We start from the raw sequence: 23,204 nt of genomic DNA, 5'->3' as shown, positions 1-23,204 counted from the left end.
AAAAAAAAGATCTCTCGGTTGTCTCCCTTCTTCTTCCTTTTACCTGCAATAGTTGCTAGACGGGTTTAGAAGGGTTTTTATGATTCAAAAGTCACTTTAGAACCTATTGCCTGACCTAACTAGATCTTTTGAATGTTCCTAGAACCATCGATGTCTCTTAAGTGTGTTTCTAGGACCATCGCAGGCTTCCTTCCAAGATCAGAATTTTTTTCTTCTTTGAAAAACCCTTTTTTTGACCTATTTTAAGGTGGATCGTGGTTCTGAGATTTCACAGTTATTTTGTAAATTTGAATAGTTCTAGGGGGTTATTTATGCATATTTGAATAGTTACAGGGAGTTTTTAGCAAAGTCAAATCTTATTAGGAAGTTTTTGTAAATTCGAATAGTTTGAGGGAGTTGTTTTTAGATTCGGATAGTTCCAAGGAACTGTTTGTAATTTCACATAGTTCCAAGGGGCTGTAAATTCGAATAATTTTAGGGAGTTGTTTGTAAAATCTGAGTGATTTTTTGTTCTCTGCTTAAGCCTTAAACCTTAACAGTGAGCATAAACACCAAAGATTAAGACCACACGATGGTACACACTCCAAATCCTCTAATTCACTTATGGTTCATTACGATTTAACATTTTCCTATGTTGTTCATTTCTTAACTTTTATCATTGGAGGCAGCTGAATGATCATCTTCAATGGCTCATTTCACCACATCCCCCTTGTCTAGTACATCTGAAGAGTCTCCTATGTCTTCCATTCATAGGGATCGTGAGTTTTCTCTGCTTCAAATGACCACTGTAAAACTTAATGGGACAAAATATCTTAGATGGTCTCGTTTAGTTTCCCTTGCTGTTGGTGCTCGTGGTCCTACTAGCCATTCTGATGGGACTTCTACCAAACCTTCCACACCTAGCCCGCAACTTTCCAAGTGGTACACAGATGAATGTTTGGTCATTGGTTTTCTTATCAACTCCATTGAATCAAGTATAGAAAACAATTATCTCCTCCTTCCTAATGCGACGACTATTTGGAAAGTTGCTAAAGATACATACTCCAGAGTTGGCAATGATGCATAGTGCTTTGAAATTAGACGGAAGATTAATCAGATGCAACAGAAGGACCTTACTCTTTCTCAGTGTCAATTTTATATCCCTCTTAGATAATTGACTTTGGGGCAACCAACCACATGACAGGCTCATCTTCTTTATTCCCCACTTATTCTTCTATTCCACTTGTTGAGAATGTTTGAACAGTTGATAGATCTCTGACCCCTATTTCTGGAAAGGGCTCCATCATCTGTTCACCTAACCTCACCCTTTTCCTCTGTTTTGCATGTTCCTAAATTTTCAACTAATTTATTATCCGTTAGTAGCCTAACCCGTGATATGAACTACAAAATAATATTTTTTCCATCTCACTGTATTTTTTAGGACTTGGAGATGGGGGCGTACAATTGGTAGTCGTAAAAGGAAGGATGGGCTCTACCTATTGGATGGTTCGAGTTTTCCATCTGCTCTTTTAACAATTTCTACATCATCCTCTCTTGCACTAGTGTCCTTATTACAGTGGCATAATCGTCTTGGCCACATTTCTTTGTCACTTTTGTCTAGACTCCTTCCTAATTTGGTTAAAAGTGTCATTTGAATGATTTTAGTTGTGATGCTTGTATTTTGGCCAAGCAAACAAGACATATTTATTCCATTTCAAATAATATAAGTGTTAGAAAACAAGCTTTAAACAATCAAAATAGTAGTTGAACTTGAACAAAGAAAAGAGAGAAGAAGAAGAAGAGAAGAGAGATGAAGAACTAGTAGAAAAGACTTCTGATTCTTAGCTAAAGAGACTAGAATCACAGAGCACTTTTATTTATAGCTTCTAATGAATCTAATACAACTTGAGAGACAAGTAATTGTCTTCTTCTCTCAAGTAATTGTCCTCTAGAAGAAGGAAACAAAATATTACAGCTTTAGTAACTTCCTAACTCCTAAAATAGAAAGTTCTGAAAATAGAAACTACCACCAAAATAGAAACTATGCTTTCTAAAAAACTCCCAAAACTTATGTAGCAAGATTCCCACATTAGAAATAGAAAATATAATCAAAACAACAGCAAAATACTGTTCACGTGAACAGTAAAAGCTGTTTTTACTGTTGACGTGAACAGTAACGTGAACAGTAAACTCCAAATTTATGTAAACTTTAACAATAAGTAAAATTTCTTTTTCTATTATTCACTTTATTGTATAGAGTCCTTCTCAAACAGTGTATATATCTGGCCATCGTTGGTTTGTTACATTCATTGATTGTTCCACCCGCACTACTTGGGTATATCTCTTGCATAAAAAAAGTGACGTGTTCTTCTATTTCCCAAATTTCCACAATATGGTTAAGACCCAGTTTGGGGTTGTAATAAAAATCCTTAGGATAGATAATGGGATTGAATATTTGTGAGGCAACTTTCCCTTTTATTATTCTATTCATGGGATTATCCATCAAACCAGTTATGTTGATACATCTCCTTGAAATGGGGTTGTAAAGCGCAAAAATAAGCATCTCTTAGAGGTGGCACAGTCCCTTATGTTTACTATGCATGTGCCACCTCGATTCTGGGGTGATGCTGTTCAAATTGCAACATATCACATTAATAGGATGCATTCACATGTCTTAGATTAGTGTTGTCCTCTTGAAGTTCTCATAGTACAACCAATTTTACTGTACCCCCTAAAATCTTTGGATGTGTTGCATTTGTTCGCAACCATCATAGTCATGGTAAGCTTTATCCCAAAGGGTTACGGTGTATATTCTTGGGCTATCCCCCTAAACAAAAAGGTTATAAATGTTACCATCTTGGATCTCATTGATTTTTTATGTCTATGGATGTTTTTAGGAATAGGTTCCCTTTTCTTCTCCTCATCTTCTGGAGAGGATCTTAGCGAAGAAGCTCTGGTGTTCCTTGAGATTCCTCCTGAAGTTCCTACTTTAGAGTCTCATTTGGTAGATTTTCTATTGGAAGATGGAGTGACTGGATAAGAACAACTAGTGGATGATGTGCATGGGAGTCTAGACCTCTCTAAAGACCTACCAAAGGAAGCAGAAGCCCTCCTCTGAGCCACGAAAATTGGAAGCACCAGATCTTAGTCCTGAAGCAACCATTCCTCCTAATGAGTTTGTCTCTGATCTTGATTTGCCCATTGCAGTAAGAAAAAAACCACGTACTTGCACTAAACACCCTATTTCTAACCTTGTACCATATCGTTCCCTATCCCTAGAATTTCAAAGCTTAATTTCCTCTTTGTCTTCCACCTCTATCCCTAATTCATGGCAGGATGTAACGTTTCACTCAGATTGGAAGAAAGCTATGATAAGGAAATGCAAGCCCTGGAAAAAAATAAGACATAGGATCTGGTATCCTTGCTTGCAGGGAAGAAGATTGCTAGATACAAATGGGTGTTTGTAATAAAACACAAAGCAGATGGGACCATTGAGAGATTTAAAGCAACATTGGTAGCCAAGGACTTTACTCAAACCTATGGTATTGACTACCAAGAGACATTTTCTCCTGTTGCTAAGATAAATATTGTTCGGGTTGTTCTCTCATATGTTGTAAACCAAGGGTGGAGTCTTTAACAATTAGATGTAAATAATGCTTTCGTACATGGAGAGCTGAAGGAATAAGTATATATGGATGTGTCCACTGGTTATTCTAGTTCAGAGACCCATAGGAAGGTGTGTAGGTTAAAGAGAGCTCTATATGGTCTAAAGCAGTCTCCTAGGGCATGGTTTGGAAGATTTCACAAGGCAATGATCTCCTACGGCTACAAGCAAAGTAATGCAGACCATACCCTGTTTATCAAGAGGGATAAATCTTATACTATAGTACTCCTTGTATATGTTGATGATATTGTCATAACAAGAAGCAGTGAAGAGGAAATTACAACCTTGAAGACATTCTTGGGGACAAAGTTTGATATAAAATATATGGGTAGACTTAGGTACTTTCTCGGGTTAGAGTTGGCCTACTTTGTTAATGGTGTCTCACTTTCTCAAAGAAAGTACACCTTGGATCTATTAGGAGAGACTAGAATGCTAGGGTGTAGGCTTGTAGAGACCTCAATGGAGCCTAATCAGTACTTGAAAGCTAAGGAAGGAGAACCAGTTAAGAAAACCAGCTTCTAAAAATTAATTGGGAAGTTGATTTATTTGTCACATACTAGGCTAGATATCACCTTTGCAGTCAACCTTGTAAGCCAATACATGCATGGTCCTTATTCTTCACATCTTAATGCAGTATACCGTATCTTGAGGTATTTGAAGGCATCTCTAGGGAAAGGTAATTTAATCTCTTATCAAGGACATCTTAGAGTTGAAGCACACACTAATGTAAATTGGGTTGGATGTCCGGATGACAGGAGGTCTACTTCTAGCTATTGAACTTATATGGGAGGTAACTTGGTGTCCAAGAGGAGCTAAAAACAGGCTATAGTGGCTCGATCAAGTGCCGAAACAAAGTTTAGAGCCATAGATCAAGATAATTGTGAAGTGTTATGGTTGAAGGGTCTTCTTCAAGAACTTGAGCAGATCTGGAAGGACCTACAAGGTTGTATTCTGACAACAAATCAGCCATCAGCATTGCCCATAATCCAGTTCATCATGATAGGACCAAACATATGAAAATTGATAGGCATTTTATTAAAGAAAAGGTTAAGTCTGGTCTGGTTTAGATTTCTTTTGTTACTTCTAACAACCAACGTGCTGATATATTCACAAAAAGTTTTAGTGTCAAGTTATTTAGTAGTATTGTTAGCAAGTTGGGCATGATATATATCTATGCACCAAGGCATGATATATATCTATGCACCAACTTGAGGGGGAGTGTTGTAAGTCATAAGTCGAGTTCAATTAGGAGTTTGAGTCTAGTTGGGAGTTTGGTCTATTAGAGAGTCTTTATTGTTTATGTTTTTAGTCCCATGTCGGGAACATTGTACTTGCTCATTCATAACTATTATTATAAATAAAGCCCTACTATGTCACATAGGACATAAGTCAGGATTCTCACAAGATTTCAACATAAATTTATAGATTTAGTCAACCTTTATAATTTCAATTACACCTTTGTTTCCATTTATAATTTCAATCAACCTTACATAATTTCAATTACTTCTTTGTTTCCAGTTATAAAAATCTTACATAATTTCGATTACTTCTTTGTTTGCAATTATAACAATCTTACATAATTTCAATTACATCTTTATAGATTTAGTCAACCTTACTTTATAATTCAATTATACCTTTGTTTCCAATTATAATTTCAATCCACTTTATATAATTTCAATTATATCTTTCTTTCCAATTATAACAACTTTACAAATGCAAACTCTTCTATTCTGTTGTGTTTTGAATTCTAGGATAGAGTTCATATTTTGTTGGGTTTGTATTTAAAATTTTAATTTGATTTGGGGTATTAAAAATATATGCTCTCACATCAACCACAAATAAAAACAAATAATTAATAAGAAAAACAGCAAGAACTTTCACACTCTTACTCATACGTATTCAGCATTTAAAAAAAAGAGAGGAGAAAGAGTAAAAGGAAAAAATCAAGAGAAAGGAAAAATTGAACAGAAAAAGTGAGAGAAATAAGAATACCTGATTGTGATCCTCTTGAGAAGATTTAGGAGAAAATTTTAGCTTTTCTAAATCCAACTTTCCCTTTAGTCGTGTGTGAGGAAAGAGGGGAGAGAAGATGAGAGAATAAATAGGGAGAAATTTAGGGATCAGTAGTTAGATTCTAATTGGGAGTTAATTGTTTCCTCCTTAAAAATTGGATTTTAATTATAACTGGTAGATAGAAAATAAAAATGACATGTATATCCTTTATCTTTATCTTTAAAATTGTTTCCAATATTGGGGGGGAGGGTGGGGCATGCTTTCGGGTATGACATTGAGGAGCTCATGCAACTCTTTGTGATAACAAGGTTGATATTACCTATTAGTAGTGCCCCATAGTGCAGTGCAGCATGACTGAAATAAATTGAAGTTGATGGATACTTCATCAAAGAAAGTCGGATTGAAGTTACATCTGTACTCTATACATCAAAGAAAGTTGGATTGGGGTTACATCCATATTCCAATTGGAAAGACAAGAAATCAACTGATGAACTGATAGACATCTTCACCAAGGGTCTCATTTTGGTCTGTTCAGTTCTCTCTTTTAATTTTTCTAATGATTAAAAAATATATTAAAAACGCCACAAAGGGAAGCAAGAGATCCGGGGGGGGGGGGGGATGAGGGGGAGCCTAGCTACTAGAGCTAAGGGGTGGCCAACAAAGTTCTGTCGAGACCCAAGTAACAACAATAGCTTTGTTTGTTGGTTATCTATTAAGATTCTATGGAGAAGCTGAGAAATTCTAGAGCTAACATCATCACAGATGCCTTCCAAATCTGGTTAAGAGATCGGGATTGGGTAGTCCAACTGCACGTATGGTGCTCAAACTAGATCTATGAGATATTTATTAGTTTCCCAATAGAGTCTGGCCTAGGAATGGCCTTTGAAGGAAGAGGTTGTCCAATGGTATTCGGTCTCAAATGGACAAGGGCATCTAGATGTCGACCAGATGGAGGTGAGGGCTCATTGCCAAATAGATAGGGTGAAGGGGCAGGAGAGAAAAAGGGGGGTGGGAGGGTCGGGCTCAAGCATTAATGAGAAGGGATTGGGTGGGAAGGGAAAAACTGAGGATTCTCCAAATTGTAAAGGAATGGTAGGGGATGTATCTAGTGAACTAGACAAGATTGCACCAAGGGACAAGAGGGGATAGGGGGCATATATGGTATGGGTTGAGGATGTGGAGAAGAAACCATTTTTGGTAGGAAGCAAGAGAAATCTAGTGGACAGGGTTAAACAGGAGTGGAAGTTAAGTGCTCAATTGAATCTAGTTTTTGAGTGAAGGGGTCTAGCAAAAAAGATATATTTGATCCATTAGCAATGGAGAAGGACAAAGCTGAGAGAGCAAGGGGGCACAAGTTCAGGAGTTTCCTTTAGATCTAGAATGAGTGGAGGGGAATAAAGTGGTCTGGATGGAGTCATGCTCAAGAAGGTAAAGTATACCCAATTGACCTAAGTGAAATTCTCTTTCGTGGAGATTTTGTAAGTAAGTTTAAGCAGACTAACAATGTTACAATCCTTGATATGGCAAATGCCAAGAATTCCTTCAATTTTCGGCTTGCAAATATTGGACTAGCTAAGGGGGTAAAGGAATCTGGAGGATTATTGGCCCTTCCAAAGAAGGTTGAAAAAAACATTCTATGGCTTATATGGTGTAAATTTTGAGAGAGGCGAAGACCCCAAGCCAATAAATTAGAAAGATTGGAGAACTGATTTTACTAGAACAATTTATCCATATAGGAGAGGAGCTTACCTTTCCAGAGCTAGAGTTTCTTCCTGATAAGGTCCAGCATAGGAGTGTAGTGATGACCCCTAAAGTGATTACCTAGGTAATTCCCTATATGAACACTTTATTGGATCCATTATGTCCAGCAGCTTGATTGATTTTATAAGCGTAAGTGGCGACATGAATTTTCTCATTAAAGGAAATGGCTTAGAGAGAGTCTCAGAGGGTTTAAGAGGGTTATCAAAATAGGAGATGACTAACTCTTTAATCCCAAAGATAAAGGAGATGGAGAAACCATTAGGGCGGAGGAGGAAGGCGATGGTGTTGAAATTGTTGTGCTCTCTAAGAGAGCAATGCAAGAAGGCTGAGTTAGAGCCTTCTAATTCTAGCCATTTGAAGTGGGATTTTTAGCACAATAAGCTTCCTTCTTGGGACAAGAAGTCAATACAGTGCCAAGTTGTTCATCCTCAACAGCAAGATAGGGGTCAGCAATGTTGGTGTGGAGTTGGGATTGGATGGAGGAGAGTTTGGATTGAGTTGAGGAGATACGAGAGAAAATATTGCCCAAGGTGTTGGAGTTCTTGACGGAGAGGGGGATCTAGATGGAGTGACGATCAAAGCCTCAATTAAGAGCACAAACAATTGAAAGAACGAAAGGGGATTGGTGATTTGTGTGAGAATGAGAAGGTGAAGCCAGTGAAATAGTCAAAACAAAAAAGGAGAGTATATCCAGGTTCCAGACGAACTGGATTCTACCATTACATTAGTGATCATAGTTAGCTATTATTTTCTAAGACAGAACAATTAGGGAGGAAATTCTCTAGGCATTGTCCATGAAGACCTAAGTTCTAAGCAGTGCACAAAAGTTGGCTTTGGTGGATTTGATGAGGTTTTTTACTTCTACTTGTTTAACAAGGGTGTTTAGACCTTAAGTTCAAAAAAATAACAGAAATCATGAGGGTAGAGAGTAGGAGGGAAACCAAGGATGGAGGCTAGGTAGGCACTTATAGGAGTAAGCAAGGGGAGAAGATTAAGAGGAAGGGGAGGAGACGGGAGAGGGATGACCATAAGCGAGGGGGAGTAGAGATGATGGTGAAGACGGTAGAAGGTGTAACTGGGATTGAGAGTTAGGAGGGAGCCAGGCTTGGGTAGGGGCACAAGTAGGTCTTTAAGAATGGTATGGGTTAAGGGAATGAAAAGGTGAGGTGCACATGGGCAAAGGCCGAAGTTGGTCAACGACTAGAGACCAAAGGAGAAGGGATGGGTTTGGGCAAGGACCTAAAATGGTTTTGAAATGGGCCAGCGTCAAGATGAGGCAAAATGGGTTTGGAAGGCCCAAGGTGGTTTAAGTGGGCTGGGGTGGGTATAAGGGGAAGGAGACAGGTGGAAGGCAGGACAGATGGTTAGAAGTAGGGGAAGGGGATCTGAATAGGTATAGAGAGGGATGTTGCCAGTGTCTGGATGATATCCGCAGGCTGAAGCTGGTACTTCACTGTGGTGTCAAGGCTTCTTCAGGGCAGAGCAGACTAATGGCAATGGAGCAGCAGCTTTGGAGTACTGTCCTGGTGAAAGAGGTGCTCTTAAGGAGCTCTATGGGGACAAACTGAGCAAAGGGTTGATCAGCTCAAGGAGTAGATCATTCAAGGCTTCCAGATCTTCAGGGTTTAACAGAGTCACAAGTTCGTTCGAACTACCAAGCATCATAGACGGCATGGAGTTAACTATTGTAGAGGGATTCAAGTCAGTTCAAGATTCGGATGTGGTTGGTAGCTGAGTAGGGTAATTTGCATAAGAAAGTGATACAAGGGTAGAGCATGCAACAATTTGTATAGTAGTGGCAGCAGTACTCAACAGCATAGCTTTTGTATGAACCAGGTTCTCGTCCGTGGTGGTTTGTGGAGTAGATACAGCAATAGAGTCAACACTGATTGTGGGTTTAGCTTCAGTAGAGTGCAGATCAGTGGTGGTGGCAACTGTAGGTTGAGGACAGAGAAGTGGGTAGCCAGCCGCCCACTTTCTTCTCCGGCAACAATGACAATAGGGGTTACAAACTCTACTGGGTGCTCTTAAGGGTTCATATGGGGAGGGTGAGCAGGGATCAAGAAGCTGTAGGCAGGGGATGAACAGAGGGCAAGAGGAGGGATTCAGGTTGTGGGATGGAAGTTGTGGTGGATAGAGGATGTAGGAATTAGCAAAAGGAATTTAAAAGCAGTTTGTAGGAAGTGGCAGGGCCAAACGATTTCCAGAGGAGGCAGTGGGCAGGGAGAAGTTTCCGTATATGATTGGCTCAAATCAAAGACCCTTTTCATCTTTCACCAGAACTTAGAGAAGGGGGAGTTAATTGGCTTTAAGTTCCACACAGATCCTAGCATAGGATAGACAATCCATTCTTTCGGTTTTAGCATCCATATACAGTGATTTTCCAACAACCAACCCTTTGCAGCAAAGACAATCAGGTTGCTAATATTGGAATGGTAGACCAGGGAGGGTGATTCAGATAAGGATAGACCTTAAATTGATTTTTCTTAGCTGAAGTTAAGGATCCCATTGAGAAGGAAAAGCAGTTTTATGCTAATCTGCCATAGGGCACCTTCAAGAGCTCTGTTTTTAATGGCTTCATCATGGAATTTAAATATGAAAACTCCATTGTCAAGTAAAGAAGATTTGCAGGGATCTTTGAACTTTCCATTGTTTCATGACTGAAGCACGAACAATATTCAAAGAGGGTAGCAGGCCTGGGAAGTGACCAACCAAGCATGGCATCCATTTTGCAATTCCGAGGTTAAGACTTGTAGAAGGGCAGATAAAGGTATTTGAGTCACTAGAAGAGGGTTTGACATTGTGCAGGGCGAGTCTTGGATTGGTGGCAGAGATGGAAGCGGAGGTGGAGAACAGAGAGGTCCAAGGGAGACAGTCCAGTTGAGGGTCAGGGGAAAGGGGAGAGGGGGAAAAGGTTGGGGGGAGTCATCAATGAAGAATAGAAGCCTTAACTTCAGATGCTAAAAGGGGTTGCCAGAGGATGAAGGGAATTCATCTTCAGGTCACAATTCTAGCTCAAACAGATGTTGATCGACAACTGCTTGAACTAGAGTCTTAAATTAAAAAAAGAAAGAAAAGCATATTTTTTATTATCCAACTTTGAGGGGGAGTGTTGGAGTTTATGTTGTAAAGAGGCACTTCCGTCATTGATCTATAATAAGTCATACATGGCCATGCATGCTGAAAAATTCAAGGACTTAAAGATAAAAAATTAATGCTCTAAAGTTTTATGCAACGGCAGATGACAGATCCTGCATGACATCAAAAGCTAATAACTGAAAGATGATTAAAAAGGATTTTATGTTCCCCTGAATGAGGACTTTGTGGACAAACCTAACAATTGATGGTGGGGGAGGAGTCAGATTAATGCCAGTTCCACCTGCAAACCAAGTAACCATATGAATTAGGGGTTTTCTTGATGATCAAGCAAAGGTTTACAGCATTACATTTATAAAATTCAGCATGGAATAGTACACATACTATGTCTCATGACTATAACCACAATATACAATCTTAAAACTGGTCCTATCAAAAGTAACGGGAGACAAATGTTTGTGATCATGCTAAATGTACAGATGCTAGATTTCCCTTTATATGAATGACAGAAGCACTTGCAGACATCTAAGTTTGACTTAGTCACATGGTTGAACTGTTGTTAATTATTATAGATATTGAACAACATTTTCTTCCTGTCAGACCCCCATAATTTTTTAGCAGACAAAAATACCCCTTTAACAGGTTATAATACGCTTCATCTTCGTTGTCTTCCAATCATAACTTAAAAGAGTTGTATTTCTGACTGGTTTTATACAGATTTGCAGGGGGATACACATCAGCACTATCAGTTGCTCTGGTTGGAGTGTTTGTTGTTATAGCAGTGCGAGTTACTGTCATCAAGATGGTGGACTGAAAGTATTGAAACTCCACATTTGCTATGGGAGAATTGTAGATCAAACTTCTTTCTGGAAACTTTTCACCACCATCCCTGTTGTTGTCACTTGTCACTGCCTTCATCTGTCACCACAATAGCAAGTATCTAACACAGAGCCAATGCGGGTTTAATTTCTATCTGATATATTTATATTATAGATTTTTGTGCAGTGCACCCCAATAGAGAATGAGCTGAAGGATAAAGTCCAGATGAAATCGATCATTTGGACATCGATGGTTATGTGCTCAACCATATTTGTATATAGTTTTTCGGTTTTTTCTGGTTGGGGTCAGGGAGCAAATGCTAGATGATGTGCTAGCCAATTTTGACAGGAATGTGCATTTCCATATGGAATAATGGAATACACATAAATGACCAAGTGAGGATTGCATGTGAACAAATAATAACAACCAATTACAAGTATCTCCAAGGATGAGCATACTAATAGTATCTCCATCAGCTAATACTAATGAAGGCACAGTACTAAGCAACAGTCTGAATCAGATCCGTATTACCATCAAACAACCCTTCCATGTTAAACATAAAAATAATTCCAAAGTATGGATCTTCACCATTGATGAGAGAGAAGATAACTGCACCATGAATCTTGCCCAGAAATCTTCAGAAGACAAAGTACCCGCAAGAGAGAAGGTGACCAGTAGGCTAAGGTTATCGAGCAGCCACAATTCCTTAAAACTGGGATCAACTCTACCATCAGGCAAGTGCATTAAACCCTCAAAATCTCAAAATCATCAGCTACAGTATGTATGATGCAGAAGGGACTTCAGAAATTCGAGAGGAAATTCGCAGAAACAGCAGCCGCAGGCTTGATCTCCATAAAACAGGGCAGTAAATAGTTTAATCCTTCATACATTGATAAGAAGATGGTTTAGCTCATAATTTGAACAAGAAGTTTGATGCAACCCAGATTCTAGGGTTTAGGGATTTTTTATATCAAAACCTCAAATTGGGTTCACTCCAAGAAACTCTTCTTGTGAGCTAGCAATCAAATTAACCAATCCTTGGGAAACCTGCTTCAATTATTATAACCCACAGTAGTAGTTTGAGGATTGTGTGGAACGAAATTGGGAAAACTCAGGGCTTTCACTACCCAAACAGTACCCAAAATGGTATGGGATCAATTGAGAAACTAGCAAAAGGTCATATTCAGACAAAGGGAAGGGCTAGGGTCCGGCGGAAAAGGAGAGAAGGGGTTGGGATGCTTGTGGTTGGGTCTTGGGAAGGTTAAGGGATGAATGAGATCAAAATAGGGGATGTCCTAAGGTTCTTAAATGATTCTTGAACTTCTTGTCTCTCTTTCTTGCTTTTCTTGACCTTTCTTTAAAGTCTCACCTTCTTTTCTCTCTTTTCTTTTCATTCCAGAAATTCTGCACTTGATTTCTTGGCTGCTGCAAAGTAAAGGAGGGGCAAAGAAGGAAAGAGAAGAGGGAAGGGTTGGAGAGGCTTGCAGGTTAGAGAGAGGAAGGGGAAGGGGGTTGGAAGGCCTACACTAGAGGGGGGTGGGGGTGCTGACGCCGCAAGGGAGAGAAGTAGGGGAGGGGGCTTGTGAACGGATAGGGAAGGGTAAATGGATTGGCAATGGGGATGGGGTTGTACTTCTGGTCTAGGGCTGTTGACTGAAATTGAGTTGCAGAAGGCTGACGCAGGCTTGAAGGATATGAAGAATAATGCTGAAATCACAGAGAACTCTCTATAATCCCTCAACCCAGGTTATGGGCTAGCTTTCCACGACTCCAAGTCTCTGAAATTTTATTAATTTTCAGCTGAATTTTTTTTTGACAAGACGTGGGGGCTTTAAATAGGCTTACACTTAAAGGTAATAGATTTAGACTCAACCAAGGAAACTTAATTGGACTCAACTAGGGAATCCACTTTGGATTAGGAATTTAGGATTCCCTTTACAACTCAATAACTTAACAACTTAATAACAAACTAAAAAGGGAAAACAACTTGCAAAGTTAATAAACAATTATCCAGAAGGAATCTTACTTTAAAATTGATTCCAACTGGGACTCTAACTCCGACCAAGACCTTACCCACTTACACAAAAAGTAGATATGGACTCACAAAAATTTCAGGGAAAATACTGGACCCTTTTAATGTTCAAAGGAGATGAAGAAAAGGCCAAAACACCCTTCTAAGGATTCAGCCAATACCATCAATCTTGGTTCCTTGATGTGAACCCGATTTTAGGGTTAGGGTTTCTTGAATGAAGTCCCGAAAATTAAGGGTGCAACTAGAATCTTCCAGCATTCAATCTCCAAAAGTCAATGGGTTTATTTAAGGTACCAATGATTAATTATGGAAAGGGACATAAGTTGCTAGGGAAAAGAGAGGATTTTACCAAATTCCCGTGGGGATACTTTAGATCTTTATGGTAGGGTAAGAATCATTTTGAGTTGATATGATACAAAAAGAACCAATCTGAAATTAATTTGGGAATGCTCAATTGACAAAATCTAAAGGGTTGGGGTCAATTGGGAAAGGGTAAAATTAGGGTTTTATCAAATCCCTATGGGATGGTTTTGAGATATCAAGAATCAACCAAAAGTTGAAAGAGACGAGAGGGGATTGGTCTTGGGAAGGTTTTGGGTGACTATGGGCTTGATCTCTGAAGGAAGGAATAGGTCTTGGTAAAATCTTGGGCAGTTTCTAAAATCTTTCATCTCTTTCCTTTTCTCCTTCGTTCTTTCTTTTCCTTCTTCTCTTTTCTTCTTTCTTTCTTCTATTTTTACTTTCTTTTCTGTTTCTGTTTCTGTGTTAAGCTCCCAATTCAGTAGTTTAAGAAAGGAAAATAGTAATAATAATATGTTTAATTAAATGCTGAATTAAAGAACAGAGCAAGAGCCTACCACCAGTAGGTATTCCTACAGCTACCCAACAGAAGCAGCTCTCACCCTTATTTTCTTTGATAGCAGAAAACATAATCTTAACCTACTCCCCCCCCCCCCCCCAATATTAATAGTAAATACGTTCCTAAATTATTCCCTCAATAGAATCACCCCAAATCCAAGCCTATATGGCAGTCTCTGCCTCCAAAGTGTTACCTTCCATGCTTGGCTGCTGTTCAGTAGATATTGTGGCCCTCTTTCTATGCTTGTGAGTATAGACTCGAGATACAAGGGGCCTATCAACACTCCCCTCCAACAGTTTCATCTTGTCCTCAAGGTGAAAGTTTGGAAATTGGTATTGCATCTCATCATAATCTTCCCAAGTATTTTCACAAGGAGGCAGCCCTTTCCACCGAATTAGGACTTCCAGCACCCCTTGAACTGAGAAATGAATACCGATTCTGGCAACTCACCATTCTCCCTTAAACATGATGGGAGTGGAGTAAGGACTCACACTAGGCCGTATCAACCCTTCAGTCAACATTTCCTATACTAACCTCTCGACCTTGTTCTTCTGAGAATGTGGGTAGTGTACTACCCTCAACTAGCCGTATCCTATGGTTCTATTTTCTCCGGTGGCAACCATGTGGGTTCTTTGAACAATTGTGCAAACTCACCTAATAGGCCCAATACAGCCTCATTCTCTTGTCTCTCCCTAACTTCCATTTCCGTGAGTTGAGGTTGCAAGCAGTACCCATCGCCACCTGTCCGTATAGACTTCAACAAACTTCTCAACGATGTATATAGTCTTAATAAAGTTGAGTCCCAGCACAGTTTTACTCGTCACCCTTGCCACTCAAAGCTTATGGTTCGAAGATGCCAATTGCTCCTCACCACCCCTAATGTCTACAACCATTCTACACCCAGGATAGCGTCACTATCTAAATTGAACAAGTAAAAATTTAGTATAAAAATCTCACCACCAATGTTAATCAAGACATTCCGGCATACTCCAGTCCCTCTATTAATCATGCCATCTCCCAAGGCTACTTGAAATCCTTCTTCTGTACCTCAGTCCCAAAGGCTCCACTAGCTCCTGAGCAACAAAATTATGTGTTGCACCACAGTCAACAAGAATGACGACATCCCAGTCGTGGATCTGCCCTTTCAATTTCAGAGTATGTGGGGAGTCGATTCCTACCAGAGAAGTGTTGGAAAGCTCCATTTCCAGCAAAGGTTCGATTTCGATACCTCCACCACCACTGTCGGTTGCTCCTACCGCAGCTGCCAAGTAGATTTCATCGTCTTCATGTAATAACAACATCTTCAATTGCTTTAGAGGACACCAATGGCCTTTGGTATATGGAGCATCGCACCTAAAGCACACCCCCTTGTCCATCTTCTCTTTGATTTCTTCTTGTGTAAGCCACCGTGAACGAATGGAGTTCCCCATCGTAGCAAAGGTTGCAGGTAGAGTTTGAGAAAAAGAAGAAGACGGTTCATATTTTAGGGTTGGTCGGATTGTGGTGTTAATTCCTTGGTTCGTTCCGGTTCTTTGGTTTGTACCGGTTCCTTGGTGTGTTCTAGTTCAAGTATAATTAGTATTGGTGGAGCCCAATTGAATAAAATGTTGGGTTGGGCTTTGGGCTGTTTGAGTGGATTGGGCCCAAGATGTCTTCTAGGGTAATTTAACTGCCCAATTCTTGGCCTCAACTGCTTGGGCCAGATCATTTATTTGGCCCAACGTAGTGGGTCCAAATAATTTAACTTCATCCCTAATGTCTTCGTTTAATCCCGCCAGAAAAACTCCTTTAAGCTACCCTTCTTCTACTACCCCTGTAGCCGCCGTAAGGGCCTCAAATCCTTCTCTGTATGCTGCAAACGTTCCAACTTACTTATGGGTGATCAACGCCTCTTGAGGAGTCTTCAATTGCGCTGAACCAAAACGCTGGATCATCACCTCTTTCAAGTCTCTCCACAATACCAGCGGTTGCTGCAATTCTCAAAACCGTATCCACCCCAACGCTGCCCCTTCAAAACATAAGGTTGCAGCTTGATGTTTCTCTTCGTCGCTCAATCTGTAGAAGTCAAAATACCTCTTAGCTCTCGCAATCCATCCCATAGGGTCTTCCCCCAGAAAAATGAGCATTTCAAGTTTCTTGGGGAGAAAATCCCTCGATTTCTGTTTCACCCATTCTCTCGCCCTGATTTGGTGTTCCATTGATCTTAGTCACCTCTGGTGTTAGAGAAGTCACCTCGACTGACTTCCTTTTCAAAAACATAAATCTCAGTTCCTCCCTAAATTCATTGTTGGCCTTATCTCGCCTTTCTATCTATTGTGCTAAGGCCCCTACCTGCTCTTGTATCTCCTTCACGATAGTTTCCAACTCCTATACCCTCTGCTCCATCCGGCTCTTTCCTATTCCCTTGGAGTCAATAAGCTCTGATAACAATTTGTTAAGCTCCCAATTTAGTAGCTTAACAATGACGGATCAACACAGAAAAATAGTAGTAATATTAGATTTAATTAAATGGTGAATTAAAGAACAGAGCAACACCCTACCAACAGTAGATATTCCTACGGCGACCCGAGAGCAGCAGCTCTCACCCTTATTTCCCTTGATAGCAAAAAACATAATCCTAACCTACTCTCCCTCCCTAATATCGATAGTAAATACTTTCCTACATTATTCCTTAATAGAATCACCCCAAATCCAAGCCTATATGGCAGTGTCTGCCTCCAAACCATTTCCTTCCATGCTTGGCTGCTGTTCAGTAGATATTGTGGCCCTCTTTCTATGCTTGCGAGTATTGACTCGTGATACAAGGGGCTTATCAGGGGGTGGCAAGGTAGAAAGGAGGTGGGGGAGGGTTTTAGGTGTGTCACAGGGGGTAAGGGAGGGGTTATAGGGTACTGGCAGGGGTGTGGGAGGGGAGAATAGGGGCTGGGAATGCAGGGGGGTGGGGTTTCCTAGCAAGCGCAAGAGAGAAAAAGGGGGTGGGGAGGGGCTGCAATGGTTAGAGATGAAGGGGAAGGGGCTGGGGGTGTAGGCAATTACCTGTAGACTGCTGGAAGTAGATGAATGCTGCTGCTTGTTGAACCAAGATGCTGCAATTGAAGGCAAGAATGCCCAATTTCCCACAAGAGATATCAATTCTCTGTTCAATGCAAACTAAAATTTACAATCATAGACTGACTTATTTATAGCCTTACATCAAAAAGAAAGAACTTAACTCAAATTGGGAGACTCTATTTGGACTCAACTAAAACTTAAGAGACCAACTTAACTAGGGTTTCCTTTATAAGTTAGGATATCCACCTACAACTAAATAACAATCACCTAAATTAGAGGACTCTTGTTGAAATAAAAGACTAATCATCTAGAAAAGTTCTACTTTAAAAGAAGACTCCTAAGGACTCAAGAACTCAACTAACAGTTCACATTAAGATTTTCAGACAAAAATGGACTCTGAAAATTGAGACTAAACTTTTGAAATTAAATTCCAGCAACTAATTAGGGCTGCAATTGACCAAAATACCCCTTTTTGACTTTGGTCAGCCCTAGGTGTGCCACCTTGGTGGGGCCCAACCCAGGGTTTCGGCTAGGGGGTGACCCTCGTTCACATCACTCTTGGATCAGATTTTGATGGTTTCTTGGAGGGGGCTGGACCTGGTTACATCAAAGTTTCTTAGCAGAATAACAGGAGATCTAATAATGGTTTGCTGCAAGTAGACTTGAAATCTCCTCGAAGAAGACTCTCAAATCTACAATTCTTGTCTTCATGCAGGATTAGACTTGATGCTCTGATACCATGTTATAGTGGCTGCAGCTTTAGACACTAGACACCACAGGAAGAAGAGAAGAGGAGAAGAGAATAGTGAGGAAGAAGAAAAGGGGAGTGAAGAAAAGAGGAGAGAGGTTGCACCTGATACCTTCCCCTCACATAGCACTGTACTAAAAGAAAAGTAACTAATCCCAATCTAGGAATTTTTTCCTAAACTGAGTTATAGAGAAAATAGAAACCTGATTACTTGACAGAAAATAGATACTAAGATAAAATAGAAGCTAAGACTAAACTAGGTTTGCTTGTTAACCAAGCTACACAAAATAGAAATATAAGCTAAATAAAAAGTAACCTCCTAATCTAATAAGTAGAAGTTAAGAAAATAAAATAAAACTTAGGTAGAATAAAATTAAGTCTTATCTAACCTAGGTGGATTTCACATAGTGTGGTTACTAGTGGAGTGGTAAATGATGCATATCTTAACATGCTACCTACTTGGTCCACAATTACCCATACTGAATTTTACCTACCTACTTGGTCTGCAGTAATCCATATTGCTTATTTGGTTCGTGGAACCTATATTTGACTTACAGAGACCTTTGTTTGAGGCTCTATTTCTGCCTTTGGTTGAGGCAAAATTCTACCTACTACTTGCCTTCTTAAAAGGAGCTTATGTGTGGACATCAAAGCTGCACCTTTATCTACTTGTGCGGACATTGGAACTGTACTTTTTATCTATTTGTGCGGACATCAGAGCTGCACTTTTATCTGTTTGTGTGGACATTAGAGCTGCACCTTTTAGCTTCTCTTATGGAGATGCCTGCCTATTACCTGCTTCTTGTGATGTAACCATTCTACACTTTTGGGAATTGGGACAATTGCTGCTTATTACTATTGGCATTATTTGGATATTTCCTTTGATATTATTGTAGCTTTTAAGCTTGTAGATGCGGTTCATGTTCGCTGCCGCCAACAACAACAATAAGCCTTGTCCCAACTAAATGGGGTCGGCTACATGGATTCTTGCCCTTCAATCGGTTCTGTTCGAGGCCATGCTAGATACAAGGCCTAAGCTATACATATCCTTTCTCACCACTTCTCCTAAGGTTATCTTAGGTCTACCCCTAGCTCTTCTAGTTCCTTCAATATGGATTATATCACTTCTCCATACAGGAGCATTTATAGGTCTCCGTTGAACGTGGCCGTGCCACCTCAAATGACTTTCTCTAAGCTTATCACTTATGGGAGCAACTCCCAGACCAACTCTAATATGATCATTTCTTATCTTATCCATCCAATTGTTCTCATTGTTGGATGGTTCGTTCAACATATCATTTCAGTTGTTGATTATCTTCTAGGTGAAGTTCTCGCAATGTTTATTGGGATTTGATATTCCTACTCGTGCTCAAGGGTCAAGATTATGAAGCTTTTAATATATGTTCCTGTTATTCCAAGCTACACTCTTTGATATGTATACTCCAATTTGAGGGGACTGTTAAGATATGCGTGATTTACCAATTCAATGGTAACCAAACTATGTGGGATCCACCCCAGATTGGATAAGATCTACTTTTACTCTTACAACAACAACAACAACAAGCCTTGTCCCAACTAAATGGGGTCGACTACATGGATTCTTGCCCTCCAATCGGTTCTATTCGAGGCCATGCTAGATATAAGGCCTAAGCTATACATATCCTTTCTCACCACTTCTACTAAGGTTATCTTAGGTCTACCCATAGCTCTTCTAGTTCCTTCAATATGGATTATATCACTTCTCCATACAGGAGCATTTATAGGTCTCCGTTGAACGTGGCCGTGCCACCTCAAACGACTTTCTCTAAGCTTATCACTTATGGGAGTAACTCCCAGACCAACTCTAATATGATCGTTTCTTATCTTATCCATCCTAGTTTTGCCACTCATCCATCTTAGCATCCTCATTTCTGCTACACTGAGTTTATCTATATGATTCTTTTTAACAGCTCGACACTTTGCACCGTACATCATAGCTGGTCAAACAACGGTCCTATAAAATTTTCCTTTAACCTTTAATGGAATACGCCGATCACATAAGACCCCGGACGCACCTCTCCACTTCATCCACCCTATTTTAATTCTTTGAGAAACCTCATCTTCTAAATCACCTCTTTTACTTAACCTAGGTACCTAAAACAATCACTCTAAGGAATCTCTTTATCGTCAAGTATCACCACCTCATCATCTGCCCGATCATGACTGAAGTTACAAACTAAATATTCTATCTTCGATCTACTAAGTTTAAAGCCTTTTAATTCCAAAGCTAATCTCCATGATTCTAATTTGGTATTAATCCCCACTTGGGTCTCATTAATCAACACAAAATCATCCGCAAAAAGCATACACCAGGGGACCTCATCTTGAATGTCTTTGGTTAATTCATCCATTACCAGTGCAAATAGATATGGGCTTAAAGTTGACCCTTGATGTAGCCCAACTGTTATTGGGAATTCATTACTTTGTCCCCCCACTGTTCTAACACTAGTCACCGAACCATCATACATATCCTTAAATATATCTATATATTTACTTGCAACACTTCTTTTCTCTAGTACTTGCCAAATTAACGCTCTAGGGACTCTATCATAAGCTTTTTCTATGTCAATAAATACCATATGAAGATCTTTCCTACATTCTCTATACCTTTTATAAGTCTCCTAATTAAGTAAATAGCCTCCGTTGTAGATCTTCCCGGCATAAACCCAAATTGGTTCTTCGTAACTGTAGTTAAGTGTCTCAAACGAATTTCAATTATTCTCTCCCATAATTTCATCGTATGGCTCATCAATATAATGCCCCTATAGTTATTACAACTTTGAATATCTCCTTTATTTTTGTAAATTGGAACCACAACACTTCTCCTCCTATCATCTGGCATTTTCCTTGTGCTCATAATCTTATTAAACAACTTAGTCAACCAAACTAGTCCATGGGTTCCTAAGCTCTTCCAGACTTCAATTGGGATTTCATCAGGACCTTGTGTCTTGCCCAGTTTCATCCTCCTTAAAGCTTCTTTTACTTCGGACATCGAAATTCTACGTATATAACTTCGGATATTGGTGCCTTGGTGAAAAGTGTAATCGTCCGAAACATAAGTGCTTGAAGAATGCTCATTTAGTAAACTAGAGAAATAGGTTTCCCATCTTTTCTTAATATCCTCCTCACAAACTAATACTTTACCATCTCCATTTTTAATACATCTAACATGGTCAAGATCTCTACACTTTCTATCCCTCATCTTAGCTATCTTATAAATAGATTTTTCCCCTTCCTTTGTGCCCAACTTATTGTATAACTCTTCATACTTCCTTTCCCTTGCTTTTCCTGCAATTTTCTTAGCTTCATTTCTATCCAACTTATACCTTTAAAGATCCTCAACATCCATAGTTCTTTGCCATGTCTTAAAACTAGTTTTTTTTATTCCTAATGGCAGCTTGAACCTCACTATCCCACCACCACGTCTCTCTATAAGAATGGATCTTTCCTTTTGATTCACCTAGAACCATCTTTAGCCACCTTTTTAATACACATAGCCATCTCATTCCACATTGCATTGGTACAACAACAACAACAACAACAACAATAAGCCTTGTCCCAACTAAATGGGGTCGGCTACATGGATTCTTGCCCTCCAATCAGTTTTGTTCTAGGCAATGCTAGATACAAGGCCTAAGCTATACATATCCTTTCTCACCACTTCTCCTAAGGTTATCTTAGGTCTACCCATAGCTCTACTAGTTCCTTCAATATGGATTATATCACTTCTCCATACAGGAGCATTTATAGGTCTCCGTTGAATGTGGCCGTGCCACCTCAAACGACTTTCTCTAAGCTTATCACTTATGGGAGTAACTCCTAGACCAACTCTAATATGATTGTTTCTTATCTTATCCATCCTAGTTTTGCCACTCATCCATCTTAGCATCCTCATTTCTGCTACACTGAGTTTATCTATATGATTCTTTTTAACAGCACGACACTTTGCACCGTACATCATAGCTGGTCAAACAACGGTCCTATAAAATTTTCCTTTAACCTTTAATGGAATACGCCGATCACATAAGACCCCGGACGCACCTCTCCACTTCATCCACCCTATTTTAATTCTTTGAGAAACCTCATCTTCTAAATCACCTCTTTTACTTAACCTAGGTACCTAAAACAATCACTCTAAGGAATCTCTTTATCGTCAAGTATCACCACCTCATCATCTGCCCGATCATGACTGAAGTTACAAACTAAATATTCTATCTTCGATCTACTAAGTTTAAAGCCTTTTAATTCCAAAGCTAATCTCCATGATTCTAATTTGGTATTAATCCCCACTTGGGTCTCATTAATTAACACAATATCATCCGCAAAAAGCATACACCAGGGTACCTCATCTTGAATGTCTTTGGTTAATTCATCTATTACCAGTGCAAATAGATATGGGCTTAAAGTTGACCCTTGATGTAGCCCAACTGTTATCGGGAATTCATTACTTTGTCCCCCCATTGTTCTAACACTAGTCACCGAACCATCATACATATCCTTAACTATATCTATATATTTACTTGCAACACTTCTTTTCTCTAGTACTTGCCAAATTAACGCTCTAGGGACTTTATCATAAGCTTTTTCTAGGTCAATAAATACCATATGAAGGTCTTTCCTACATTCTCTATAACTTTCCACAAGTCTCCTAATTAAGTAAATAGCCTCCGTTGTAGATCTTCCCGGCATAAAACCAAATTGGTTCTCCGTAACTGTAGTTAAGTGTCTCAAACGGGTTTCAATTATTCTCTCCCATAATTTCATCGTATGGCTCATCAATTTAATGCCCCTATAGTTATTACAACTTTGAATATCTCCTTTATTTTTGTAAATTGGAACCACAACACTTCTCCTCCAATCATCTGGCATTTTCCCTGTGCTCATAATCTTATTAAACAACTTAGTCAACCAAACTATTCCATGGGTTCCTAAGCTCTTCCATACATCAATTGGGATTTCATCAGGACCTTGTGTCTTGCCCAGTTTCATCCTCCTTAAAGCTTCTTTTACTTCGGACATCGAAATTCTATGTATATAAGTTCGGACATTGGTGCCTTGGTGAAAAGTGTAATCGTTCGAAACATAAGTGCTTGAAGAATGCTCATTTAGTAAACTAGAGAAATAGGTTTCCCATCTTTTCTTA

At 39.5% G+C, this 23,204-nt stretch overlaps 1 protein-coding gene across 2 annotated transcripts in view; it reads right to left on the bottom strand.

The window, feature by feature from the left end:
* The window catches only part of LOC149022447 (D-alanine-D-alanine ligase family), a 126,281-nt gene that overhangs the window by 5,369 nt on the left and 97,708 nt on the right, over nucleotides 1–23,204 (bottom strand). For both annotated transcript variants that reach the window (XM_089150545.1, XM_089150546.1), the window contains one exon: nucleotides 10,751–10,796. In XM_089150545.1, coding sequence (XP_089006671.1) covers nucleotides 10,751–10,796 — 46 coding nt within the window. The remainder of the gene's footprint in view (nucleotides 1–10,750; nucleotides 10,797–23,204) is intronic.

The sequence above is a fragment of the Hakea prostrata genome, chromosome 3, assembly GCF_041222555.1.
Source record: "Hakea prostrata isolate BN-2017 chromosome 3, UWA_Hpros_2, whole genome shotgun sequence".
Classification (NCBI taxonomy): Eukaryota; Viridiplantae; Streptophyta; class Magnoliopsida; order Proteales; family Proteaceae; genus Hakea; species Hakea prostrata.
Note: the sequence above shows the minus strand (reverse complement) of the source record. Positions and strands in the feature narration are given on the sequence as shown.